The sequence below is a fragment of the Bombyx mandarina genome, chromosome A1 (assembly GCF_030267445.1).
Source record: "Bombyx mandarina strain Sakado chromosome A1, ASM3026744v2".
In the NCBI taxonomy this organism is placed as follows: domain Eukaryota; kingdom Metazoa; phylum Arthropoda; class Insecta; order Lepidoptera; family Bombycidae; genus Bombyx; species Bombyx mandarina.
The window spans coordinates 11,605,359-11,629,233 of NC_143234.1; the positions used below are offsets into that span (position 1 = coordinate 11,605,359).

The 23,875-nt window shown below is 37.5% G+C and overlaps 1 protein-coding gene across 1 annotated transcript; it reads right to left on the bottom strand.

Moving 5' to 3' along the window:
* Positions 1–4,460: 4,460 nt before the first annotated feature.
* On the bottom strand, positions 4,461–20,812 carry LOC114240088 (lysosomal acid phosphatase). The gene is made up of 6 exons (XM_089739724.1): positions 20,664–20,812; positions 19,977–20,090; positions 18,587–18,865; positions 14,609–14,732; positions 13,202–13,404; positions 4,461–5,176 (listed from the first exon to the last, which is right to left on the bottom strand). The coding sequence occupies exons 1-6, from the start codon at positions 20,760–20,762 to the stop codon at positions 4,991–4,993; spliced, it is 1,005 nt and encodes a 334-aa protein (XP_089595850.1). The 5' UTR covers positions 20,763–20,812; the 3' UTR covers positions 4,461–4,990.
* Positions 20,813–23,875: the final 3,063 nt, after the last annotated feature.

Sequence of the window (23,875 nt, forward strand, 5' to 3'; positions counted from 1 at the left end):
CTAAAGCATCGGTCTCCGGATGAACTTGGATAAAACCAGGATCCTGTGCAACGAACTCGTTGTTCCAGAACCGATTTTCATCGACGGTTTCACTCTTGAAGTTGCCGAAAGCCTGTTGACCTACGGCAGATACTCCAACTGGGTAAAACAGCTTTAGAACAGTACCGGCTTGAGGTACATAAGGGAGTTTCTTGTGGTAATAAAACTCCAGCACTTGATATTAATCTTATAATATTTAAATGAAGATGTACAGCGTACTTGAAGAGCAGGTGGTGAATGAACGAATGATAGCGAAATATATTAACTTATTAAGCTGTGACACTTAGCGCCTTAGAAGGCTAGCATATTTGACATTGCTCTAAAATAATTGAAGGCACTGGCCTGAACAGAACTCTTATCTCAAGGTAGGTGGCGGCATTTACGTGGTAGGTGTCTATGGACTCCGGTGACCAATTAACATCAGGTGGAGCGTATGCCCGAATTTCTACAAGGGCAATAAAAAATTAATAAATAAAACTACCGCACCAAGACACCTGGAAATATCATATAACTAGAATTGTGTGTGCTTCCCTCGCTCCACTAATAGAATTCAAAATATCCTTGGTTCACAGTCGGTTGAATGACTGAACATGATATTTCAACTTTATCTGAGACTCGCGAACTGAACTTTGGATCGAACCTTCAAAAGCGCTTATTACACTCCTTCCAACTTGTAAAACAATCACCATTTACGTTGGAGCCACAAAAAGAACATATCGGTAAGGCTTGTACCGCTTTGAAGGGTTTATTTAGCCGTCTGGACAATTAAGGTAGTGAAAAGTCAACATTTTATATTTCAACATTTCCTGAAATCCATCGCCCACCTGAGGACTCCTGTGCTGACGAGTTCACGAGTAGATATGTTAATCATATGCGACAGCCCGGCTCTTCATTTATGATATCTATCTGTCGCATGTCGAATGGCCGATACTTTCGTTACTTTTTCACATAGTGGGCGTATGGGGGGTAGTCGTGCAAAGAGATTGCACAGCACGAAACGGTATGACAGTTTCGAACCGTCTACCACTCTCCCGGAGTCAGGCAACGAATTTACGACGATTCAACACGAGCGATGACACCTCGACTAGTTATGCCGAAACGCACAACCCGAATTGAGCTGATGTTTGACAAATTTTTTTTTTTATTGCCCTTGTAGGCAGACGAGCATACGGCCCACCTGATGGTGAGTAGTTACCGTCGCCCATGGACTTCAGCAATGCCAGGAGCAGAGCCAAGCCGCTGCCTAATAGTTTGTCACATCCACTAGGTGGCTTCTCAGCTTCGTTCCCGCCCCGGTGGTAGATTATTCGAAACACTGCTCTTGCTAGGACTAGTGTTAGCAAATTCGCCAGACTGAGCTCTATGAGTTCGCCTACTCCCTCGGTAAATCTAGTATTGTCTCTCGAGGTTACAGAATAGGCAGGAAAAATAAAACAAATAATAAAAAGTGCGCGTGCAATTTAGTGCACGTGAATAAAGTGAAACTTCTTTTTCGATGTGTAGTATTGTGGTTTTCTTCATTTTTCATCCTTAAATCGGATTGCTCTTGTAATAGGGAATGCTGTGTATAAGAGATGCGACATCTTCAACATTTGTGTTATATATTTTTATTATATATTTTTTACTGGTGGTAGGACCTCTTGTGAGTCCGCACGGGTAAATACCACCGCCTTGCCTATTTCTGCCGCAGTAATGCGTTTCGGTTTGAAGAGTAGGGTAGCCGTTGTAACTATACGTGAGACCTTAGAACTTATATCTTAAGGTGTGTGGCGCATTTACGTTGTAGATGTCTGTGGGCTCCAGTAACCACTTAACACCAGGTGGGCTATGAGGTCGTCCACACATCTAAGCAATAAAAAATAATAATAATAGAAAGTTTTTTTTTTTTAAATACTTCGTTAAAATTTGGGCGCTACACATTACCAATGCTCGCGCTGTAACACTTATACTACGCGCATGCGTTCGAGTGCCACACATTCACTCTCGCTCTGTCTCTTTCTATTTCATGGTAGCGTTAAAGTTTAACGCAACCCTGTTGGAAGTCGCATTAGAAGTTTCACTTCAAAAACTATGCGACGCGCTTTCGCTTCGTTTGTCGTTTCCGGATCCGACATAAATATTTTAATCGCTAAAGGCTACTTTTAAAGAAGTCCCGTAGAAAATTTTTTAAAAAGAAACCAATTCCGCTCGTTTTAAGGCTCAATACCGAGAAGACGCTGTACGAGTATTTCCCGTTACGCGAATGCCAAATCGTTCTGAAAAAAAATGTCGATTCAGTAACAAACTTTGATTGGGTCTCACGGGAACACTCTGCGGAACGTCTCGTTCTTTAACAACTTTTTTCATCGATATCATACATATATTATTATATTATGTTTGTTGAAGAGACTCAAACAGTTCGCTGTCATTAAAATTCCAATAAATTATGTGCATTTTAACGAACCCTATGTATTCTGGGAATGAAGTAAATGCAAAGTAAAGTTTTTACTGGTGGTATCTTGTGATTCCGCGCGGGTAGGTACCATCACCATGCCCATTTCTGCTGTGAAGCAGTAATTCATTTCGGTTTGAAGGGTGGGGCAGCCGTTGTAACTATACTGAGACCTTAGCACTTATATCTCAGGGTGGGTGGCGGCATTTACGTTGTAGATGTCTATGGGCTCCGGTAACCACTTAACATCAGGTGGGCCGTGAGCTCGTCCACCCATCTAAGCAATAAAATAAAAACCACAGTCCATGGAAATAGAAGTAAGTAAAAGTTTATGGATGTCTTAACGTGGCCAAATGGACCGACGACCTGGTCAAAATAGCCGGTAGGTACTGGATGCGAAAGGCAAAAGACCGATGGGAATGGAGTGACAAGACTTACACTCAGCATTGAGTGGACACGGGTTGAAGAAGAATCGAGAAGAGAATAGTGTATGTTTTTTTAAAAGTAAGTAAAAGCTTCTGTTCATGTCGGCTGAGTTAATTCATCGGTAGAGCTATTTAAAGCTTCCTCTTATCTTACAGTGTATAAATATATAGAACACAGTAATATTTCGACCTACTATTTTTCTCATTAAAGTTTTCCAATGTTCTTCCGCCATTGGTAGGATATTTCCTTGCGAAGCACAATATCCAACGCGTTACGAGAATATTACTTTTTTGTTTGTTTAAAACAATGCGTACTGGTTCATATCGAGTGTTTAAATGGGGAATTCTGATGCTTATTCTTGGACGTTTCCTTGGCTTTGTGTGTGCCTGTGGCGTTTTAGTAATCTTTGTTTGCCATTGTAGATAGGTGAACATACGGCCCAATTGATGGTATGTTTTCACTGTTGTTCAAGGACATTAGCAGGTACACAACCAAACCACTGTCTACTATGAAGTATTTCTAAAAAAGTACAACAAGACAGACAGCGGCAGCGGTTTGGCTCTGCCCCTGGCATTGCTGAAGTCCATGGGCGGCAGTAACCACTCACCATCAGGTGGGCCGTAGGCTCGTCTGCCTACAAGGGCAATAAAAAAAAAAGACAGTACAAGCACTATACGTTCTATATAGTTAGGAAAAGTATAACGTAAATTACGTAGAGAATTAGTCTTGTCACCGCGCGCGACCAGCACCAAGCTTCGATCAATAATAGTACTGATCGAAGGCGCCATGGCTAGATTTGAAGTCAAGCAGTGATACGTTACAGTTTGAAGGGTGTGGCACCCCCTATGCAATCGCATGAACACCCTGACTCCAACCAAGAATCTAGAGGAACCAAGCGATACAGTCCGCAAAAAAACCCTTAATTTCTTATCAACAAAATCCAACCTATCAAAGGCGGTCTAATTTTTATATTTATCATTAAAAAGTTCCACCGTATAAATCTGCACTCATCCGATAATTGAAGCAGTAGTATCGGATCGCCGCTTCAAACATTCGACGGATACGACCCAAATAAGTTTTCTAGGATTCATTAGGACTGTTACAACGCTAATTGGAAAGTACAGTGTACAAATACTTCGCGTAATATTAAAATGAAAATTACATTTTAATTTTTTTTGCTATTGCCCTTATGGCCAGACGAGTATACCGTCTACCTAATCGTGAGTGGTTACCATGGCTGCTGGAGGTCGTCAATGCCAGGAGCAGAGCTCAGCCGCTGCCTGAAGGAGGAAAGGAAATTATTCAAGTGGACAAATACCTACTCTCCAATTCGGCATACATTCCCAGAACCGAGAAGAATCGGAGAGAAGCTGAGGGCCTTTCAGATAAATATAACACATTTATTTTATTCATGATTCAATAATATTTGTATTGAGAGAAATAGGGGTGCAAAATTAACTTGCAAAATGCGACATGTCTGACCACCTACGTCAGATTAAGTAAATCATTGAATGTCATGACATGTCTTTAAGAATATTTATTTACGTACTAATTGACCCGGCAGACTGCGTAGTGTCTCAATCGATAAATAAACAGACCTAATCTTTTGTATAAAATAAGCTTAAAACAAACAAAAACAAAGGAACAAAAGGAAGGTGTCCGATGGGGGACACATAAAAGGAAAAACAAAATTGTTATTTTTATTTAAAACCGAGCATTTTCATATTTATCTGCCTTTTAAACCTTTTCTGGACTTCCACAAATAATTTAAGACCAAAATTAGCCATATCGATCCAGCCGTTCTCGAGTTTTAGCGAGACTAACGAACAACAATTCATTTTTATATATTATATAGAAGAAGAAGATATATTGGCGGGAACGGAAGAAGTGAAGTTGAATGATTTATTTTTATTTTGTTAATTCGGTACCTATTTCTTCGGGTTTTTATGTGTAATATTGTTGGCTTTTAACCGTTTGACATCTGCAATAGAGATATAACCCTTCACTTAATGCTTCGCGGCATAGCAGAGTAGAAAAGATCGCATTCCAATTCAGGTTTACAAAACAACGTGGCTCCTATTACAATCATTTATTTTAATAGTCCGCACAATTGTCTACATCGATGTCCTCGTTCCAGCCGCAGCTGTTTCTCCAGTTGCTGACGTCGAGAGCGTGCGATGAAATGATGCTCTGGAACTTCTCCCACTCACAGAGCGGTCCATCACAGCCCTCGCTCGTCAAATAGATCTCGGGCTCCCCTGGTCCGTTCATGAAGACTGGCTGCAATATCGTAGTGTATTTATAGAAGACTTAATTGACCCAACAAAATGAGGTCCATTTCAATTATAGTAAATGCTATAAGGGTATTGATAGATAACTAAGTAATAGATTAATAAGATTAGAATCATTACTGGTGGTAGGATGGGTGAGTCCGCACGGGTAGGTAACACCACTCTGCCTAGTTCTGCCGTAAAGCACTGCCTAGTTCTGCCGTAAAGCACTGCCTAGTTCTGCCGTAAAGCAGTAATGCGTTTCGGCTTGAAGGATGGGACAGCCGTTGCAACTTGAGACCTTAGAACTTACAGATATTTATGGGCTCCAGTAAACACTTAACACCAGCAAGTTTTTTTTTTTTAATCTTACTTATTGTGTGCAAGAAACTGTCGTTGCAGTCAGTTTACTGGTGGTGAAGCGTCTTCTGAGTCCGCACGGCTAGGTAACCCTCATTTCTGCTGTGAAGCGGTAATGCGTTTGAAGAATGGGACAGCCACACAGAAAGGAGACTTGAACTCATGTTTCGTGATGGGCGGCGGCATTTATGTTTTTGATGTCCATGGGCTTCGGTAACCGCTTCAAATTAAGCAGTGAGATTCTTAAACCTTCTAAGCAATAAAAGAAATCTAAGCGAACCACAGACAGTCTACTGACTTTGCGGTAGAGGATATTTTGCAAGCGAGAGAACTTAAATTGTGGGTAGTTTCTTTTTTCATATTATTATGGTTGTGGGGGACTTTTTGGCGGGAACGCGAGGAGTGAAGTTGTGTGATTTGTTTCATTTTGTCTATTTAGTGTTTCTTCAGGTTTAAATGTGTAATAACGGTGGTTTATTAACTGTTTAATATCTGTGAAAGTGCACATATGTGGGAAAATGAAACAAAGCCGCTGGACGCAACTTCTCGGGATCCTCCAAAAAGTCCACTGAAAAAATCTTAGTAAATGACCACCATTTTACTAAGATTATATTTCATTCCATATCATCTCATTTCATTTAATTTCATCCCAGTTGATTAACGTCTCAAATTAATCATTTTCATTTCATTTCACTCCATATTATCATTTTTCATAAAAATAAGAATATAAATTAAAATAAGACATTACTTAAAGGTCTTAGTTACCAGGTCATAAAATCACTTAAAAAAAAAAAATTGTTGTGGTCGGCATTACGGAAGCTACGTTACAGATATCTGTCGGATGACCTAAGCCTCAGACCGGCGTTATGTCCAGCGGCGAGCATCAGACAGGCGTAAGAAAGGGATGGTGCGTTCTTAAAATAGCACGGTCTCTCTCGCTCAACTGTACCTACGTCATAAGCCATAATCTAATCTAATATATAAAATTCTCGTGTCACAGTTTTCGTTGCCATACTCCTCCGAAACGGCTTGACCGATTTTGATGAAATTTTTTGTGTTTATCCGGTATCTATGAGAATCGGCCAACATCTATTTTTCATCACCCTAAATGTTAGGGGTAGTCCACCCCTAAATTTTATTTTTTATTTTTTAGACAAAATTTTTAATTTCTATTTTTTTATGATACAGCATACAAAAATACATACAACCCTAAATTTTCACCCCTCTACGATCAACCCTTATTTTTTATTTGCTAATTAAATACTAAATTTTTTTGCAAGAATTTTGTTTCTATTTTGTCATGACTTAGAATAAAATAATTCATATTACTCTGAAATTTTCACCCCTCCACGATCAACCCCTATTTTTTATTTGTTAATTATAAATTTAAAATTTTTTGGCAAGATTTAATTTTTAATTTTGTCATGACTTAAAATAAAACAAAATATATTACTCTCAATTTTCACTCTTATACGATCAACCCCTATTTTTCCATCCCGATTTTTATTTTTTATTTTCTATGCACAGATCCGCAATAAGGTTGGATAATATGCAAGATGGCAATCAAATATTATAATTGTAGTATGATAAATTCTTATTCAGAGTTTATAATTTCAAGTTCCTTTAATTATGATTTTTTTTTTTATTCAATTTGATTTCCTGCCCTCGCCGGTCGACTACTGATCAACTATCAATCGATCAGTTATCCCCGCCAGGTGTCACCACTCATCCAGCAAACATCACGTAGTAGGGATGAGGACGAAGCCGGTCTCCTGTCTTACTCACTATACATTTTTCAGTCATATTTCTTTGGTTTTATTTGTGTATCAATAGTATGTTCAGTAGGTCTGAGAATCGGCTACTATCTATATTTCATACCCCTAAGTGATAAGGGTTGTTCACCCCAAAAATTTTTTTTTTTATAATTTTTTTTTTGGTTATAATGTGGTATAGTCCCCAGCACGTAACTTGGCAAGAGTCGCTAGATGCGCAGAAGTCGTTTTTTAGGTCTCTTTGGTTGTCAAGCGGGACGCGGGGAAAGACGTAGCACCGTTCCGAGCGCGCGATTGGTGAGTCAGTCGACTCTCCCCTCCCGTACCGCGTCCATGTTCCGTTCGCTCCCGGTTACACATGTGCCTACTAAAGTTGTAGGAACCCTTTGTTTCTATTGAGTTTTTGTTACGAGTTGTTATTATTATTTTAAATTTAGTTTTTGTTACGAGTGTTATTGTTTTAAATTTGTTTGCAATGCCAGGACCAAATACCAATGACCATAGTCGATTCGGTCACTGAGCGTTTTATTATTTACGCCAGTGACGACAGCGACTCTTCGTTATGTCGACGATGAGGAGCCAACTCCTTCCACCAGCTCAGGTCCTACCATAAATTTAATCCAAGGGGTAGCACTATTAGAAAATGATAGTGACGACGGCGACATATAATTTTTAATATTAAGTATATTTTGTTAAATAAACTTTTTAACTTTTAATTGTATTTTATTTATAACACCTAATACACTTCACGAATTCCTCTCTTTTCTTTAACTTTCTTCTAAACACACAGGCTTAAAAATAAATTATGGCAAATAAAAAAATTAATAAAATAAAATAAACATAATAATATATTATATGCGGGCAATAAAAGTGACAATTTTTTTGTTGCATTGTACATATGGGCGCAAACGCCACTGTTGGCAATAATTAACATAATAATATATAGTTTAGTTTATTCTATGTTAATATTTATTTATTATTAGCAACAAAACTGTTATTCTACTATATTTAATAATTAGCAGACACTGTTTTGATGTGAAAATGTTCAGAATATGTTTAATGTTTATATTATTGTTTAAAAACACAAATGACTGTATAAATGATTAAATATGAATAAAGCATAAATATTAATAATTATTTATATGATAATTAACAGTACTAATAATTTAATTAAGTATTGTAATTGTTATGCAATGATGTTGTTGGCGCCATCTATTATTAGGCTGGATAATAACAATGTTAGTTAATATTACTTAAAAGTAATTCATGTAAATTAAATTAAATGTGAGTCATGTAAAATCACTAAAATATGTATTTTGAATATTAAGCTATGTTTTGTGAATTGTTTCGCAGTAATTACATTTGTTTGTATAAAAGAAGTTGTAGTTGTTATAACCAACACAAAATGGCTAATTGTGTAAGAACCACTGAATAACTCAGGCGTGGCTTTTTGTTGTAAACAAGTAATGTTAAAGTTTTATAGAATTGTATTGTATTTTCATTGTAAAAGAACTTATGTGTGTAAATCCTGACTTAACGCTGACATCAGAAGTGGGATCACAGCCCCAAAATGAATCGTAAGCCTCCGAATGAAGTAACCCACTGTTGAACAAGTGATGGGTCTCTCAACCTGTATTAAAAAGGCGAAAAGTGATTATAGCTGCAAATGCTGTACCCTTGTGGTGGCATTATAACTTTTATTTGCCGCCGTTCAACTCCGATGAGGGCGTGACATCAAGACCGATGCGGAAATGTGGACGAAACTATCATGAAGCTAATTGTTTCATAGCATGAACATCGAGTTCAAAAGAGCAAGCAAGACATAAGCCGATATCTGGTCTTTGTATTGAACCGCATTGGAGCAAGTGAGGGACGAACTGATCCATGCATTCAGTAAAGTTGTGGATATTTAAAATGAGTTCTAGACCGTGGATGTTTTAGAAAAGCTACCGACGCTGAGATGGTAAAAATACTGATTTCAGGTATTTAACTTAAATTTATTCGATCCAAGTTATTGAGAAATACGCGGTGGTATGTATTTCGCTTCCTAAATAATATCGATTCTATAAACGTTCCGAAAGCGTCAAATTGAAAATAGACAGTAAATATAATGTTAATAATCTAAACATAACTCAGTTTTATCACAATCACATAATGATTCCCTCAGTTTTCGTGGCACTTTTAGTAACACTAAGGTTTTAAATGTGGTTACTGCGTCACTTGCGTCATTTCGAGAAAACTTGTTACCGCCGTCAAGATGACAAACCTATCACCACAAATAAGACTTAAATTATTGCAGATCTAGTTTAGTAAGCTAAACAACTTCATGTAAAGTTTTTGAGCATAAGGGGTCAACTGATTTCAAAACAAAGCATTGTGACTTTTAATGGAGAGAAATATTAGAACTATTATAGAATTTCATATGGTAATCATAATCATATGGTAATACTGACAGTCTTGCTGACATCCTAATAGGTTTTAATCTTTTAAAAATAACTGTTCTCAGTGTTGCACTCTTTGAAGAGAACTTATCTATTTTTATAAGTTTCTATCCAGTGAATGCTCAAGTTTGGAGTAATTATTCAATCATCATGTAACTTTTGCAAATCAGTTCTCATAGATGGTAATCAGGCAGATAAAAGTTGGATTTGAAATAATTAATTTGGATAGGACAGTACAACGCTGTACTTACTGTATGTCTCCTGTTTATTGCGAGGAGGTCAAGCATATTACAATAAAAATAAACATAAACTTGTAATAAAATGCCATAATAAGAGACAGCTCATCCCTGTTCAGCAGCTCCATATTATTACTTTTCCTTTCATAATTATTTATTTTTGGATGAGTGGGTGATTAACTCTCTGCACCCTAGGTTTCTAGTGGGGATGCCACTTTATTATTAGTCAAGAAAAAGGATTGCACAGATCTCTGTATTGATTTCTGATTTCAAAATCTTAGTTACATTTTTGGAACCCTGTCACTTTTAAAAAATTCACCAAGATAAAAGATAATTCAGGAGTTTTAAAAACTTGTGAACAGTATGAAATTCAGTACCACATTATTGCAAAGAGAGCGAGCATGGTCAACAGGCATGCTGAACTATTGATGGGTTATTATAAATGTCACATGTTTGTAAAATATAATTTAATAAGCTCTAACAGGCAGCTTTAAGAATCACAGTTGATTAAAAGCTACAGCACAAAAATAAAACAAAAATGCAGAGGCATTAGGAGGATGATGTTCCCTACCTGCCATTAAAATAAAGCCAATTGGAAATGGTCCGCTGAATGATGAATTAGGGGAAGTTGAATCAGCTGGTGAGAAATGGATGGACGAGCGGTCTCTGCCATCCAATGTGTTTTGATAAAGGTAAAGGTAAAGGTTTGGTAATGGTAAAGGTTTGATACAGGTAAATCTATCCTCTTAATGTCAGAGGATGCTGATAACTGAAAAATTGACCGTATGGGCAGAGAGATTTGTTCTGCTGTAAAATGATTTATAATTTGTTAAAGTGTCTACTTTTATTTTCCTATCCAATTATCCTTCCTAAAACGCTGGCCGGCCACCATGCGCATCCTTAATCCTGGTCTTGTTGGCTAGATCCCGTATGGGTGATGCCTTATGAATTGGCTAGATCCCGAATGGGTGATGCCTTATGAGTTGGCTAGATCTCGTATGGGTGATGCCTTGTGAGTTGGCTAGATCCCGTATGGGTGATGCCTTATGAGTTGGCTAGTTCCCGAATGGGTGATGCCTTGTGGCTTGGCTAGATCCCTAGTGGGTGATGCCTTATGAGTTGGCTAGATCCCGAATGGGTGATGCCTTGTGGATTGGCTAGATCCCGAGAGGGTGATGCCTTGTGGGTTGGCTAGATCCCAAGTGGGTGATGCCTTGTGAGTTGGCTAGATCCCGAATGTGTGATGCCGAGTGTGTTGGCTAGATCCCGTAAGGGTGATGCCTGGTAAGTTGGCTAGATCCTGTAAGGGTGATGGCTTGCGAGTTAACTAGACCTGTATGAGTGATGCTTTGTGTGTTGGGTAAATCCCGTTGGGTGATCCTCTTGTGTGTTAGCTAGATCTCGTAAGGGTGAATGGTGCCTTGTGTATTGGGTAGATCCCAGTAGGGGATATGCCTTGTTTACTGCTATGTGAAATGCTAAAACAGCGCAAGGGACGCGCTGGAATCAGTATGGCCGTATGGGCGCAAACGCCACTGTTGGCAATAATTAACATAATAATATATAGTTTAGTTTATTCTATGTTAATATTTATTTATTATTAGCAACAAAACTGTTATTCTACTATATTTAATAATTAGCAGACACTGTTTTGATGTGAAAATGTTCAGAATATGTTTAATGTTTATATTATTGTTTAAAAACACAAATGACTGTATAAATGATTAAATATGAATAAAGCATAAATATTAATAATTATTTATATGATAATTAACAGTACTAATAATTTAATTAAGTATTGTAATTGTTATGCAATGATGTTGTTGGCGCCATCTATTATTAGGCTGGATAATAACAATGTTAGTTAATATTACTTAAAAGTAATTCATATAAATTAAATTAAATGTGAGTCATGTAAAATCACTAAAATATGTATTTTGAATATTAAGCTATGTTTTGTGAATTGTTTCGCAGTAATTACATTTGTTTGTATAAAAGAAGTTGTAGTTGTTATAACCAACACAAAATGGCTAATTGTGTAAGAACCACTGAATAACTCAGGCGTGGCTTTTTGTTGTAAACAAGTAATGTTAAAGTTTTATAGAATTGTATTGTATTTTCATTGTAAAAGAACTTATGTGTGTAAATCCTGACTTAACGCTGACATACACTATGCGCGACATTACCCCCACTGCACCAAAACCTTGCCAACTTACGTGCCGCTTACTATATTATGTGGTTGAATGAGGTTTTTGAGAATTTTATATATTAGACTAGAATTTCCCTAGAAATCTTATTTAAGGCAACACAACGTTTGCCGGGTCAGCTAGTAATATATAAAATTCTCGTGTCACAATGTTCGTTCCCATACTCCTCCGAAACCGCTTGACCGATTCTCATGAAATTTTTTATGCATATTCAGTAAGCCTGAGTATCGGCTACTATCTATTTTTCATACCCCTAAGTGATTAGGGTTGTCCACCCCTAACATATTTTTTTTATTTGGACTTTTTTTTTTGTTATAATGAGGTATTATGTGGTTGAATGAGGTTTTGTTATTTTTATTATATATTCCCTCATCGTTCACAGCACTACATACCTCTTTCACTCATTTACCACATCCTTACACACTTACAATAAGTTAGTTTTTTTTTCTACACTAGAAATTCCCTAGAAATCTTATATATGGCAAAACAATGTTTGCCGGGTCAGCTAGTATACCTCTAAGTTAGTTGACAGTACCACACTACCGTTCATAATTTATCTATCTATATATATATATACATATATATAAATAGATTTCTGTTCGTTAGTCTCGCTAAAACTCGAAAACGGCTGGACCGATTTCGCTAATTTTGGTCTTGAGTTATTCGTGGAAGTCCAGAGAAGTTTTAAAAGGTGAATAAATATGAAAATGCTCGGAATTATATAAAAACAAACAAATTTGTTTATTCTTTGACGTGTCCCCTGTCGGACGGATTCCTTCTGGTTTTTTTTTTAAGTTTATTTTATACAAAATCGATTGAGGCACTACGAAGTCTGCCGGGTCAGCTAGTAGGTACTTCGATAAAATATTCGATAAAAAATTGTTTATCTGTATACCGTACCGTGATGCGCGCGTCGCATCGCCAGACATCACCAACTCAACTTGACTGCATTTATCGGTGGCATGCTCTATCCAATGCTTACGGCAGCAACTCACTAATGCCGGATGCGACTAACTTACCAACACGAAATACTTTTGAGTGCTCCTTTCCCTCCTCAATTCCAACGAGTAGGATGCTCCGTAGTTCGGCATGCCAGTTGTGTTCGTCACGGCCATCATAGAGTACACGTTGAAGTCGTGAGCTGAATGCAGGTACACTTTCGGTACCTTCTGACCGGTCTGAACCTGGGATGCCGCTGTCAAGAAACCGTCGAGAAGGACACCTGGAATTGTTTTTTTTATTGCTTAGATGGTTGGACGAGCTTACTGCCCACCTGGTGTTAAGTAGTTACTGAAAACCATAGACATCTACAACTTGAGATATAAGTTCTAAGATCTCAGTATAGTTACAACGGCTGCCCCGCCCTTCAAATCGAAACGCATTGCTGCTTCACGGCAGAAATAGGCAGGGTGCTGGTACCTACCCGTGCGGACTCACAAGAGGTCCTACCACCAGTATAATGATTAGCTGGCGCTAGCAAAAAATGTTTGGGAATTTTCTTTCATCAATGCTAATGGTTAAATGACTTCATGGTTAATGTTGAAGTATCTTTGATTTGAAACAGAGCGCATTATTTCTTAAGGGCAGAAATAGATAAGACCCAACAAGTTGAGAACCAGCTAGAAGTATTCACTGCCATAAGATAACTAAAGGGCCAGGAATTAGGAAGCTGGGTAAGTGAGTGGATGTGGTACTTCGAGGAGGGCATATCTCCTTGTTAATAACTGAAAAGGCCAAAGATCCACAGTCCTCCTGACTGAATGCTTGAAGGTAAAGAGGTCTGAAATATCATGGTCTGCGCAAAACCATTAACTCAACGCAATAGTTATATACGTTCACAGCTCTTATCACGATTATCAGTTTTTGCGGGAATCGGGGGTACCCCCGGGAGAATTCCCGGTGTTGGAAACACCACGACTGCAGAATAATTTTGGGACTTTTTTGGCGGGAACGTAACTAACGAAGTTGTGTGAATTGTTTTATTTTGTCTATTTAGTGTTTCTTCAGGTTTAGATGTATAATAACGGTGGTTTATTAACTGTTTAATATCTGTGAAAGTGCACAAACGTGGGAAAATGAATCAAAGCTTCTGGAAATAACTTCTCGGGATCCTCCAAAAAGTCCACACTGAAAAATCTCAGTAAATGACCACCATTTTACTGAGTTTATATTTCATTCCATATCATCTCATTTCATTTCGTCCCAGTTGATTAATGTCTCAAATTAATCAGTATCATTTCATTTCTCTCCATATTAAATGACTTAAAGATCTTAGTTACCAGGTCATAAAATTCCTATTCCAAAAAAAAAACAAAATAAAAAAATAAAAAATTTGATTGTGGGTATACCTTTTTCAGATATAAAAAAAAACAATTACAAGCACCCGTCAAATGTGCTAAGTGAAAATTTCTGCAAAGAATACGCACCTGACTGCAATGGTAAATATCTCGTGTCTCCAAACACTATACTTATGATTTTATCACACACCTCCTTGATCAGCGGGAGGTGTGAAAGTATTTCGGACAGTATTGAATTATGTCCGACGCCTCGCTGAAAGGAATTTTCGATTTTTTAATGATTCATCATGTGTTCTATGAGGCTAAGTATGTTCATTTCATTATCAGAGCAATGGGTGGAGAAACTCGCTTTTTTTTATTGCCCTTTTAGGCAGACGAGCATAGGGCCCACCTGATGGTGAGTGGTTACCGTCGCCCATGGATGTCAGCAATGCCAGGGGCAGAGTCAAGCCGCTGCCTACCGCTTAATACTCTCCACAAGCCTCGTTTGAAGAAGTACATGTCATAGCGCTCGGGAAACACCGTGGAGGGGAGCTCATTCCATAGCCGGATGGTACGTGGCAAAAAAGATCTCTGGAAACGCACTGTGGATGACCGCAGTGGCTCCAGGTAGTATGGATGAACTCTACTCCGATGGCGGGAGGTGCGATGATAAAAACGAGATGCCGGTATCATTTCGAACAATTCCTCAGAGCACTCCCCATGGAACATACGGTACAAAATACAAAGGGAACCGAAGTCCCTCCGCAGACCCAGAGGTTCGCTTAGACAAGGGAGTCAATATGCAGCACAAAGTTAATACTCCCAGTGACTACCGTGTCAGTTACACTTTAACTGCCTTTCATTCGAAGAACAACTATAAATAATACCTCTACTTTCCGTTTGAAGTAGTGCTATTGTAAGGTTTGTTGTAAAATAATTAAATTAAACTTAACATGTTCAAGTTAAAGCAATTTTCGGATTGCCAAATAGCAACACTGTTGCTGTGCTTGAGGTACCTCAAGCACCGTTATTGGATCGGGAACATCCGAAATGAGATGTTTAGGGCGGTTGCACGATAATAGTCACTCGTATCTATAGTAGCAACAGTGGGGGTAGTTTGTTCATGAATTCTCCTGTCTTAAACAAGTGCTTACAAGCGTTGGACTTATACGTTAACTTTAACAAAACTTAGTTAGCAATACTGCGCCGAAATAAGAGTATGTACGCATATGTAGGATTGGTAAGAACGGAATGTATGAAAAGAGTGTGAAACGGAGCGTTAAGATTGTGAGAGAAAACGGAAAGAAAGGGAGAAGAGAATGACAGGACAGAATTGGAGGATGGCAAAGAGGGATGAAAAATGAGCAAGACGTAATAGAAGTGTTAATTATTATTATAATAGAAGATTTTGGAAGAGTGGAAGTTTTATTTTATGCGCTGCGATCCCTATTCTACATATATAAAAAATCGCTCGCCAAATTCGGATGTTAATCGTATTGTTACGCCGGTAAGAGTAACGCCATCTATCGCCGAATAGTCGAACGAATATAGAAGGATCTAGTAGTATCTAGAACGTTCGAGAAGTACAACGCCATCTATTGTCAGATAGTGGGAACACACACCACTAGACTTTTGTGGAACATTCTCGACGATTCTAGGGATTTCGTCTCGACTATAAAAGCGTTGCAGAGATGGCACACAGTCAGTCTGTAATCGGGACTACTCAAAGCTAAACAGCGAACGGATCACCTGAAGCGAAGCGGAAGAAGCGAGTTGAGAGTGTTAAAGTGTTTGTTGAGTGTTTTAAGTGTTCTAAGTGTTTGTTGAGTGCTTTAAGTGTTCTAAGTGTTGAATACAGTTTTTAGTTGTACTTTGGTGAAATTTTATTTATCACGAACCCCAGCGCGTAACAGTATTTTGACAGTAGCCGTTATCGAGGTGCCAAAAATTCATCAAAAATTGCACAAACTTTCAATTTAATCCAATAATAATCTTATATCTCTAAACGAGCAATTCAATTGTATATAAAAAATGTAATCTGGATCTCGGAAACAGCTCCAACGATTTACAAAAAATTTAGTATACAGGGGTTTCGGGATTTATTTTCAGAAAATGTTGTTTTATTCTTGTTTTCAATAATCAACTTTATGGATAATCAACTTAAACATAAACTTTTTTTTTTATTGAAAGAGAATAACAAATAATATAATATAATATCAATATGTGATTCGTATTGAAATATAATTTCTAAAAAACACAATTTATCAAAAAAAAAAAATTACGAGCAAAGCTCGGGCATCCTCTAGTGTTTATCAATTTTCATTGCTCTATCCAGGACAGAACTGTTCAAACCGCAGCCGACAGACGATATGCGGGCGAAGTGAGTCTTCTACATGTGGTATGCACCGCGCGGAACGTATTGAGCTCGAACCATCGATAAATCGACTCTTTATTATTGCGTATAAAGTGTGGAGCGTCGAAATACCGACTATAGCGCAGTTTGATTATTGATGTTAAGTATCAATCTATACGGATGTGTCTTAGCGCGCACACGTACTGGTATAATGTTTTTAATAAGTTAATAAAATAAAATTTATAAATAACCATTTCAAATTATTTTCTAGGTATTTCTATTTTTTTTAATTAATTAGTTTTTATGAGGTATTATTTTATTTTTCGAAAATCCTTTACAAATTTCTTTAATATATGTGAGAATAAACTCACGCAATAAAGCATAAGGTTTAAATTATAGTATTTTATTTACTTCGGATTTCTTTTATTTCCTACCTATTATAATAATCTCGAGGGGTTATTCTAGATTCATCGAATTAGTAGGTGAGCTCACGGGGCTCAAACCTGACTACAAACGACTTTCATTAGTCTTTGATATAATTAAAAAAGAAGCGTGTTGCGGATAATAATATGTTTAAAAAAAGTGTTATTTCATTATTGAGAAAAATAAAGACCATTAATTAAAAAATACATGTTTACAACTTAACATATCGCTTATTACCACTTTAATTGAATTAATTACAATATGCTTTACAGTTTTCTTGGTCACGGACGACTATAAAAGGGAAACAAAATGTTTCATTTTCAAATAAAAAATACAATAAAACGTCTATTAGACATATGCGCGTCCTTTTTATGTCATTAAAGATTGATAATAGTTCGAGCGTGTTCACGATTGACTTCCACGGTGAAGGAATAGCATCTTGTAATAAAAATCAAGCCCGAAAAATTATAATTTACGTAATTACTGGTGGTAGGACCTCTTGTGAGTCCGCGCGGGTACTCGTAGGTACCACCGCCCCGCCTATTTCTGCCGTGAAGCAGTAATGCGTTTCGGTTTGAAGGGTGGGGCAGCCGTTGTAACTATACTTGAGGCCTTAGAACTTATATCTGAATGTGGGTGGCGCATTTACGTTGTAGATGTCTATGGGCTCCAGTAACCACTTAACACCAGGCGGGCTGTGAGCTCGTCCACCCCTCTAAGCAATAAAAAAAAAACGGCGGTTCTAACTCGGGCAAAGATAAAACGGTAAAAGTAGTTTTAATTATTAATAACTAGCTGACCCGGCACACTTCGTAGTGCCTCAATCGATAAATAAAAGACCTAAGCTTTTGTATAAAATAAACTTAAAACAAACAAAAGGAATCCGTCCGATGGGGGACACATCAACGGAAAAACAAAATTGTTATTTTTATTTAATTCCGAGCATTTTCATATTTATCTACATTTTAAACCTTCCCTGGACTTCCACGAATAATTCAAGACCAAAATTAGCCAAATCGGTCCAACCGTTCTCGAGTTTTAGCGAGACTAACGAACAGCAATTCATTTTTATATATTTATGATATATCGAAGGATGAAAGTCTGTTTGGTTTAAGTGACACTTTTGCAACATATAAGGCTCATTTAAAGTTTATAATTTGAAAAAAGTATTGTAACAAACAAACTTCTTCAGCTATTTGAATAAGGCTTAACTAAAGCTCAATTCAATGCATGGAATCGTTGATGCTAATACTAAATAACATGGACCTTGAATTACAAAAATAAATGTAGCGTATTAAGCGAAATGTCGCTTAAACTACAAAACCTTTCAGTTATAGTAATATAATCACCTTTACATAATATATAGTAATAAATAAATGTAGACAACTCACATAATCATATTTGGGCAAAACCGTATTATATGGGCACGGTATCCAATCCATGGGCTTCAACCACTCATCTTCCTTCAAAGAATATATCCCGGAAAGCGCATAGAGAGCACTGTTTATGGTCCTAGGGAAAAACGTCGATCTCACGTAAATCTCACTGGGATCAAAATCGGCCGATAACAGAGTGTCGTACCGTTTTCTAATAAATTTTCCGACTTCATAGCCACTGTTGATTTGTTTCTGAAAATATAAATCGTTACCAGGCCACAAAATTAAAAAAGAAATGAAAATATAAGTGTTTTTTTATTTTATTAGAATTAAAAAAAACTGCTTCTTATATTGATAATAGCGCCATCTAAACTATAAAGTCTGAACTATATTTAATGTGAAGAGCAGTCACGATGGTGCGGAAAAGAAAACACATTTTAAAAAGCCAATTATGTTTAATTTTATTGAAAAATTTTTTGTTATAGCTAATTAACTTTTTTGTTTTAAAAATTATAATCGATGGTAGCTTATATTTTGTCCGGTAAAATCCATAACTATGCATAATAGCAGCGCCATCTAACAAAATATAACTAAACTACAAGAGCACCGACATCGCAGTCTCACGTGCTCATTTCTTCGCATGTTGATTTGCACGCGTTGGCTCAAAGATATTTTTTTTGCAATTTCAGATTATATTGTTGTATTGAGAAATGTCATTAATAAAAACGATTGTCCTTTTTTTTATAAAATAGACAAACGGCTGCCGTAAATACAGTTTGACAAAACCTGCTCACAAACACAGTTCTTCGAACCAAGTTGTGAAGAGTGTTGAACAGTAGGCAGAGGCCTGGTTGTACTCCTGGCATTTCTGACGTCCATGGTCGACAATAACCATACAATATCAGTGTGCTTATTGCGAGTTTTTTAACTTCTCCATCTGATGTAAAAGTTAACTCAAATTTGTAGGTACGGAGTTTTAACAGCGCCCCATCCACCAGTCCATGAAGTAAAAAAACTCGCACTAAACGCACAGGTCACGTCTGCGTAAGCCTAAAAATTGTAAGGTAATCGTCAAATTCGAGCGAACAATGAGTTAAAAGAAAAAATCTTAAAATACTATACTTGAGACCTTACAACTTATATCTCAAGGTGGTTGGCGCATTTACGTTGTAGATGTCTGTGGGCTCCAGTAACCACTTATAACCGGGTGGGCTGTGAGCTCGTCCACCCATCTACGCAATAAAAAAATATACAATTCCTACCTTTTATTACTATATTGCTTGTCCAACATTTCCAGTACACATACAAATAAAAGGCACGTAAAACATACTAATTTCGATCATGTAATGCAACATTGACTTACCGTTACGTTAGCTTTCTCACCGAAAACAATCTTTTGCAAGAAAGCTCCAAACCCAAGACCGTTGATAGGCTTAGAATACGAGTGAACAGGAGTTTTATCGCCGTGTCTGCTAACCTATTAAAAAAATAACTATTTTTTTTATTTTCCCTAATCTTTGTCTTTTTAAATTTTTTGTGGCTTAGATGGGTGGACGGTGTCACAGCCCACCTTGTGTTAAGTGGTTACTGGAGCCTATAGACATCTACAACGTAAATGCGCCACCCACCTTGAGGTTTAAGTTCTAAAGTCTCAAGTACAGTTACAACGGCTGCCCCACCCTTCAAACCGAAACGCATTACTGCTTCACGACTGAAATAGGCAGGGCGGTAGTACCTACCCGCGCGGGCTCACAAGAGGTCCTACCACCAGTAATTACGCTAATTATAATTTTGCGGGTTTGATTTTTACTACACAATGTTATTCCTTCACCGTGGAAGTCAATCGTGAACATTTATTGTTGAGTACGTATTTCATTAGAAAAATTGGTACCCGCCTGAGATACGAACACCGGTGCATCGCTCAACCCGTATGCACCGGATCGTATCCATTAGACCACGACGACTTCATAGCGACGACTTCATATCTTCATAGCAGACTGCAAAATGACATTAGTAAGTAATAACCTTCGAATAAATAATAACTACTTACAATGTAAGTCATCAATAAATCCGTTTCCTCCACAAGACAAGCTCGTCCGCCGTTCGATATAAATAATAATGTAATAATACATAGCAGCTCGTGCAACATTATGAAAGTTCATGTACTCTATAAGTGAGCGAGGCTTTAAATGGTCTTTACCGTTAAAATAAAATTTGAACATAAAACTGCTGTTTAATGATCATTAATATTCGTATTAATTCACTAATAATCGTTACGAGTTTGTCTGCGTTGCTGTGTCACAAGCCAAAATAAATTATAAAGTAGCATATTTAAGGAATTCATTAATATCTATCTATATATATAAAAATGAATTGCTGTTCGTTAGTCTCGCTAAAACTCGAGAACGGCTGGACCGATTTGGCTAATTTTGGTCTTAAATTATTTGTGGAAGTCCAGAGAAGGTTTAAAAGGTAGATAAATATGAAAATGTTCGGAATTAAATAAAGATAACAATTTTGTTTTTCCTTTGATTTGTCCCCCGTCGCGTCGAACGGATTCCTTTTGTTTGTTTTATGTTTATTTTATACAAAGTTTAGGTCTTTTATTTATCGATTGAGGCATTATGAAGTCTGCCGGGTCAGCTAGTATCTCTATAAATAATATAATTTTTATGATTGTTTGTTATAAAAATATATTTTTATCCTACATACGCTCCTCGACTAGATCTCATTGTGATGAAACTCTGCATCATCGTAGGCACTTTTCTATTATTTTTATTGCTACAATGGGTGGACGAGCTCACGACCTACCTAGTGTTAAGTGGTCACCGGAGCCAAAAGAAATCAACCACGTCAATGCCACCGCCTTTCTTGAGACTTGAGTCCCAGTTTTACAGTACAACGGCTGCCCCATCTTTCAAATCGAAACGCATTACTGCTTCACGGCAGAAATAGGCATGGTAATGGTACCTACCCGTGCGGACTCAAAATAGGCCACCGCCAGTAATTACGCAAATTTTAAGTTTTGCGGGTTTCATTTTTATTACACGTTGTTATTGCTTCACCGTGGAAGTCAATCATGAACATTTGTTAAGTACGTATTTCATTAGAAAAATTGGTACCCGCCTGAGATTCGAACACCGGCGCATCCCTAGATATGAATGCACCGGACGTCTTATCCCTTAGGCCGCGACGACTTTAAAACTTAAATTTTTTTTTAATAGTACCATCAAGGTACCAGAGACGACGCGCGTGTCTTCGCTTGTAGTGTAGTTGTTTTATTGCCGTTGAAGGAAGACGAGAACACGGTCCACTTGACGGTAAGTGCTTACCATACCTGCTGATGGACATAAGCAATTGCACCGCCAATCCGCTGCCTATTGTAATTCATACATGCTTTATATTCAAGGGATATTTCGAGGGAAACGTGGTCGAAGTTGGCTAGTAAAAAAAAAATTGAATCTAAGACTTCTTTGATTTTAGCACGTTTTTTTTACATTGGTCTGTATATACATAAATATAGTATGTAACGGAATCATTCAATATAATTTTCTATAACTTCAAGACTAACTTGCGAGATGAACTCCACAAGATATTTCCACAAGAAACCAACTACCGATCAAAATAGAATTTTTTAAGAAAGAAAAGGAATTTCTACTCCGGTGTTCTATAAAAGCGGTATAAAAGCGTTTTTTTTTTATACATACATCTAATTTTTAAAAAATCCCTCCAGTTTTTTTCTTATTGAAATTACTTATACTTCTTTAGGCGCGTTATGAAAAATTGATGAGAGTGAAATTTTACGATGCGCGCGCACCGTGACACAAAATTAACAGAAACGAAGTTTCTTTTTTTTTATTGCTTAGATGGGTGGACGAGCTCACAGCCCACCTGATGTTAAGTGGTTACTGGAGCCCATAGACATCTACAACGTAAAGGCGCCACCCACCTTGAGATATAAGTTGTAAGGTCTCAGTATAGTTACAACGGCTGTCCCACCCTTCAAACCGAAACGCATTACTGCTTCACGGCAGAAATAGGCAGGGCGGTGGTTCCTACCCGCGCGGACTCACAACAGGTCCTACCACCAGTAATTACGCAAATTATAATTTTGCGGGTTTCACTTTTATTACACGATGTTATTCCTTCACCGTGGAAGTCAATCGTGAACATTTGTTGAGTACGTATTTCATTAGAAAAATAGGTACCCGCCTGCGGGATTCGAACACCGGTGCATCGCTTCAACACTATTGCACCGGACGTCTTATCTTTTAGGCCACGACGACATCAAAAATCCACCCACTAAATCGTTTTACCACCCATTAGTTGCCCACTAAATCGCTCATTACAATACGACCGACGTAGCTTGGCGAGTCTGAATATAGCCGCAGGTGAACTTACCGAACCGTACCGAGAATTACTGAATTTATACGATGTCAAGAAAAGGGATGTCCAATATGCGTGTTTGAGGATGTTGTTTAATCGTTTTTTTTTTCCAATTGATTAAAATTAATTTAAATAAAAAAAATTAAAAAAAATTATAAAAATAAAGTATAACTTCTTACGCGCGTACATAAGTACACGCACCCTTTTTTAAAGATTCACACGTTTACTCAAAAAAAAGTTGTTTTTTGTTATAGTTCCTAAAAAAAACACATTAATTTCTGTGCACATTATATATTATGATGATTGGGACATCGTGACTTAAAACCGTATCAATGGCACGTTCGCAGTTAAATGTTGATAATACTATATCCGTATTGTTGATAATATCAATGCTGTAGATGTTTTTATTGCTCGAAGTTGCTCTGTAACGGTACGGAGTTTTGACGTGTCAAATGTCATGTCAGCAGCAAATAGCTGGAGACACTTCGAAGCCTTTTTTATTTGCTACGGATGTAAAAGACGGAGTCTTATGCGTTGAGGTCTGTCTCAATTGAATCGTCCACTGCTGGATATAGCCGTACTCCAAGGTTCCCTTAATAACCTTTATTGGTGGTAGGACCTTTACATGTATATATATATAATAATAGGCACGGTAGTGGTACCTACCCGTGCGGACTCACATGAGGTCCTACCACCAGTAAAAAAGAGGGCCTACCAGCCAGGCAGGCAGGCAGACGCAGCTGTCAACAATTTCGAGCGCAGAGCTTCTGATGCTTACTGGACTGGGCACTAACAACATGAGCATTCGACGTAGCTTTCGTTTTGTCCACAGTCATTACATAATTATTTAATTACATAATAATTACGCAAATTAAA